General features: G+C 34.9%; 1 protein-coding gene across 1 annotated transcript in view; it reads left to right on the forward strand.

Moving 5' to 3' along the window:
- LOC127648606 (GTP-binding protein REM 2-like) overlaps positions 1-5,766 on the forward strand; it is a 40,952-nt gene extending 35,186 nt beyond the window's left edge. Inside the window, exon 5 of the mRNA XM_052133276.1 lies at positions 4,988-5,766. Coding sequence (XP_051989236.1) covers positions 4,988-5,322 — 335 coding nt within the window. The 3' untranslated portion in view covers positions 5,323-5,766. The remainder of the gene's footprint in view (positions 1-4,987) is intronic.
- Positions 5,767-6,000: the final 234 nt, after the last annotated feature.

Below are 6,000 nucleotides of genomic sequence, written 5' to 3' on the forward strand. Positions count from 1 at the left end.
ACATGTATTGTGATACGCATTCAGGAGATTGGCGATACTCAGCGCAAGCATCCAGACTGTGTACTTCTGTGGCTATATGCACCAGGAAAGCAATTGCTTTTTACACAAAAAAAAATGAAGTCATTACCATTACTTAATTGAATTGTAGAACATTTTTAAAAGTAATTTAATGTCTTTCATTTCGATTAAGTCAGTTTCATTGAGCCAAAATAATTTAGTTGGATTAGGCCAAGTTAATGTACTATAGTAGTTTAAACTCAACTTCATTAAGTGATTTGAATAAACTCCATTTAATAAGTTTTCTTATGTTGGACCATCTTAATTTATTTTAATATCTTAATTTAGCATCACATGAAAATGAAAGCCCATCCTAAACATAAGCACATGCGCCAGTCTTCATCACAATCATAACCACCAAAACATTCTTTTTAAATACTAATTTTATCAGAATATTAATCATCAACAATTTTTCATATTCTCATCAAGCTCAAAAATGCTTAAAACAACATTTAATAAAAAACACTTTTTCTTCCTATCCAGTCCCATGCAGAGCATGCTGGGAAGTGGAAATCCCCTGTCTAGTTTCATCAATGCTACATTACAGTAACACCGAAAAAAAGTATTAATGTATTCCCAACTCAAATGCATTAAGTAAACTTCCATTTTACAAATTAAATGGATAGAATGCAATACATTTAAGTTGTGACAAAATATTCTGGAATTGTGTTGCATTATTTCATTTTAATCAAGTAAATTGATCAAGCTATTAAATAGCTTAATTATTAATTATAATTATTAAATAAAAAGTTATTTTAATGTTATACCAAAAACCTTAGTCGGTCCATTTGAGGATAAATTAAAACACCTAGACTGGAATGATGTTCTGCAGTCTGATGATACAGAAAAGGCATCTAATATTATGATGGCCAGCGTTAGTGAGACTAAAAATGAGTTTTTCAAAAAAGTATTACATTCACGTAAAATATATAATCTGCCATGGTTAAATGAGAATCTTTGGAAGTTAATGAAGCAAAGAGACTTAGCACTGAAGGCAACTCTTAAATCCGGACTACCACATGACAGGAGAAAATTCCAAGAATTGCGAAATAAAGTGGTAAAAGAACTAAGGCAGGCTAAAGCTGATTACTTTATTAAATTAATCAATGACTCTAAGGGAAATAGTAAATTAATTTGGGAAAATATTAATAACATTATAAAGGAGGAGCGTAAATTAGTTCAAAATTGGGTAATAAACGAACAATCAAAATTGATAGAAGATAAAGGAAAAATAGCTATGATCTTTAATTCATTCTTTGTAGATTCAGTACAGTGTATGGCCAAGAATTTTGGTCTAAGACCAAAAGTACTTGAATCGGCAAATGATGACTTCCCTGTTTTCACAATCAAAAATGTCTCAGAATACACAGTAATGAAAACACTTGATTGTTTGAAAGGGTCCAAGTCTAAGGATGTTTTTGATTTTGATGCAAAATTCTTAAAAAATTATAAATTAATACTATGTAAACTCATTTGATAAACTTGTCAATAACAAAATCTTTTTGAGGGATTTTCCCTCATCCTGGAAGGCTGCAGTAGTGACCCCAATTTTAAAAACAGGTGATAGAACAATCAAATCAAATTATAGACCCATTAGTATACTTCCAATCATTTCTAAAATTACAGAAAAGGTTGTTTGTGATCAGCTAGTCTCTCATCTAAATGAAGGTGAATTTACTTTGCACCCGATGCAGTTTGGCTTCCGAAAGCATCACTCGACAGAAACAGCAAATTGTTTTTTTGTGGAACAAATCAAAAGTCTAATTGATAAAGGCGGTGTCGTCGGAGCTGTGTTTTTAGATTTTTAGAAGGCATTTGATACCGTTAATCACAACGTTTTACTATCGAAACTTTCTAAATTTAATTTATCCATTAATACCATGACCTGGATGGAATCCTATTTGAAAAACAGAAAACAGTGTACAAGAGTGGGTGATAAGTGCTCCTCATTTGCAAACTGTATTTCAGGGGTCCCTCAAGGGTCTATTTTAGGACCTCTTTTATTCTGTATATATATAAATAATCTCCCAGAAGCATGTCCAGATGTTAACATCCAAATGTATGCTGATGACACTGTGATTTTTACCCACGCAAGATCTAAAGAACACGCTGCAGCCAAACTGACAGCTTCGATGAGTAAGGTGTCGGATTGGCTGGCAAATTCATGTTTGACACTTAATCTAAGTAAAACAGTTTGCATGTATTTTACAGCGAGGAATATTAATTCAGTTAATCCTGATATTTTAATTAACGGTGAAGTCATTACTTCTGTGACACATGTTAAATATTTAGGCATCATAATTGACACAAATTTGACCTTCAAAAAACAAGTTAGTAAGGTCATCAAGACTGTTAAATTTAATCTAAAAAATTTTAAGAGTATCAGACATAATTTGTCATTGTCTGCTGCAAAACTTTTTGTACACACAATGATTTTCCCCCATTTCTCTTACTGTATAACAACCTGGTCACAGGCAGGAGTGACTACGCTCAGGCCTATGTATTCACTTTACAAACAAATTTTAAAAGTACTAGACAAAAAACCTAAGGATTATCATCATTGTAACATCCTGAAAAAATATAATCTTCTAAATTTTGATAATTTCTTATTTTGTTCGGACGCATGTCTAATGTTTAAAGTTATTCATGATCTTGCACCTCCTCCTCTTAGAGGATGCATAGTATTCTCTGGCAGTGGCAGTGCCAGTAGAACTAGAGCATCAACTAGAGGTGATTTGGTACCGCATTTTAGAAAAACAACCTTTGGTCAATCCGCATTCTCTGTTAAAGTAGTGGGGAAGTGGAATTCAATACCCACAAACATTAGAAACTCAGGTTTCGCAGTATTTAAAGCCAGCCTTAAAGTTTGGCTAAAATCAGCGCAAGAGTGTCACCATTAATGATTGTATTGTATTTTCTGTATAATGTATTTGGTGTATACATCAAACCATTTTTATCAAATTTGAATTGAGGGATAATATGTATTTTGTAAATGTATGTAGTGTATTTGTTGTTTAGTGGTTGCTTTGTGTCTTTTGTTATGGTTTTGTCTACCTGTCCAGGGACAACAGATGCAAATTAGCTGTTAGCTAACTCTGGTACAATTGTTTAAATTGTGCGCTGTCCCTGTCAAATAAACAGAAGAATAATAGAATAAAAAGCTCCAAAAATCTTTTTTTTTAGTGTAGATGAACGTGAATGCTAACATGCGAATGAATAGCTTTTGCCAGGTATTTTAGACCACATTGGTGTGATGGAGAGAAAGAAAGATGGATATAGGGTGAAAAAGGAAAGAATGAGGGAGCAAGGAACTTGTGTAAGAAGGGCAGAGGTGAGTTATCCGGGCACAGCTGTTCTCAGCATATTTTTCTGCCAGGATGCTGCAGTTAGATTGGTCATCGATATGGAAATATTCTGTCTGTCTCTCTCACTCTACCACCCGACACAAAAACACACTCACTGTTTACACAGCTTGGTGTAGATGGGTTGTATTTACATTAAGTATTTGCGAGTCAGCTATTTGATACTGACATTCAAGCCTTGGATAAACAGGCACGCACAAAAGCCCTGAATGCATTAATGCTGTGAGGTCATATGAGCTAAATCGGTGAAATGGAGACACCCAGCCTCATGCTGGGAGAAGATGAGTCTATAGCCATAAACATAATTTATAAGGTTGAGAGGACTCATACTTTGATGCTACACACTTTCCATAAATCTCCCCTCTGCTGTGGCAAAGTGAATGAGTTCCCCATTTTTTATGATAACAGGGCACACCATTTTTAAGTGTTCATATCCAGCATCTTGTTATTTTGTTTGTTGTGTGTGTGAAGCCACTCATGGTGTTAGTTAAGTTTTATTTCACACGCAAAAAAAATTAATTAATTAAAAATTAATCAGTTTTATGTGACCATTTTCCTCTCTCTCTCTGACCCTTAAAATTAAATATGCTGCATTAGCTACTGTACCTTTTAAAACGCATGTATAAATGAGCTCTGTAGCGATTGGCTTTCCTCTTTGTATGTGAAATGAGTAACAATGCTTATTTATGGGTTGCAGGTTTGCTGTAGGGTCCAATATAGTTAGCATTACCCCATCTTTCAATATTTGTCTTTTTGCAAATTACATTGTAAGAAATTCACAAAACAATTCTTGCTGAAATTGCTACATAAACTGTAAAGGTTGAACTGCAATGATCAGTGACCTTGGTAAAACTAAACTTTAGACACTTATTTCCAAGGCTGTTATCCTTTTAAAGGCAATGCAGAGGCACATATACCCCAGAGCCAGCAAAAGAAAACCATTTGGCATGTTTATTGTTAATTATTTACCAACTGGAATAATTTCTAGTACCCACTTTTTCAACCATCTTGGTTCTGGAAGTATTTTTCCCATTTTTTTTTTTCTCCATAGTGATTTCATAAAATCCTTCATAAAATTGTTCTAAGTCATGAACCAAACCAGCCAGGTCTGAGGTGAATCACAACTTTACAAACTTTGATTGAAAGTAAATTGGACAAAAAGACAAAGGTACAAAACTGTTCTTAACACCTTTCATGAGGAACAAACCACAATGACTTATTGAGAATAACATTAACTAATTAAAAACTGTAGAAAAATACAAAACTATTCTGAACAAGCCATTTTTATTTCTGAACAAGCCATTGATGCGGTTTACTTTCCATAAAAGGTCTAGGTGGATTGGGGATGTTTTTTAATTCGATGTGATTAAATTCAAGCCTGTCCATTCACCTCTAAACACATCCACACACATGCATTTAATCCCACTCAATTCATTCTGTTATCAAAAGATAATTCGTTTTTATATGACAAGACATTGTCCATCTGTGTCAGTATCACTCAATCTCTCTCTCTGTCTCTCTCTGTCTCTCTCTCTCTCTCTCTCTCTCTCTCTTTTACTCTGTTTCAGAGGCTCACTCCAGCGCAATGATGTTTGGCTGCTTGTATCTGGAACTCTCCGTCTCTCTGGACCACCGCACTAATGATCTACTGGAGGCGGCTGTGAGAGCGGCCCGTGGCCACAGCCTAGGGCCCGGCTGGACGGAGGGGTCCCCCGCAGCAGCTCGAAGAGAGAGCATGACCAGCAGAGCCAAACGCTTCTTGTCTGGGCTGGTTCCTCGCTCCCACCTTGGCAGAGACAGAGAAAGGGATGGAGGAAGAGACCGAGACCTCAGTAGACACAGAGGAAGTAGAATGCTCAGGCAGAAATCACGTTCCTGTCATGACCTCAGTGCTCTAATGTAACAAAAAGGACTGATTCCCCGTTCACACTGACAGCGATTTTATTGTTGGAGATAGTGGCACTGTTGGTCGCTACCAAGCGTTCCTGCCGCTGGATGCCCTAATGTTATTGGTGGGCTGCGCAACTGGGTATAACATTTTTTTAGAGTAATGTTATGTATTGCCAGTAAAAATAAGATGGCATTCTATTTTGACAAAATGTTTTCTTGCTGCTAATATTAACATTCAGGTGGACAAAACATTTGTATATAAATTGCCGCAGTGCATAATACATTAAATTGTAAACGAGATTATCATTGTACGTATAAAACACACATTTTCGGTTTCACATGCATTTTATTTTTATATCACTGTATGTGGGTTGTCACAAATCATATAGGATTATTCCATTTCAAAAATGCTAATTTTTAAAATTACAAAATGTAGATTTTGCTTCTATTTCTTCTGAAGAAAGATAGAACATGGATCAATATAGTAATCCATAATTTTGTAGAGTGGGTTCAAAAAGAAATTTTCGGCTATGATAAACTACATTAAAAATAAAAAAATAAAAAAAGGCAGGGGTTGACAATTTTTTGTTCTTTTTATTTCTTGGGCAGAATAATGTATTACTCAGTAAATATTGCGTGTACATATACATGACATTTTATAATTTGGCATTGATCATTATTTATCTGTTTC

Source organism: Xyrauchen texanus, chromosome 9 (genome assembly GCF_025860055.1).
Source record: "Xyrauchen texanus isolate HMW12.3.18 chromosome 9, RBS_HiC_50CHRs, whole genome shotgun sequence".
NCBI classification, from domain to species: domain Eukaryota; kingdom Metazoa; phylum Chordata; class Actinopteri; order Cypriniformes; family Catostomidae; genus Xyrauchen; species Xyrauchen texanus.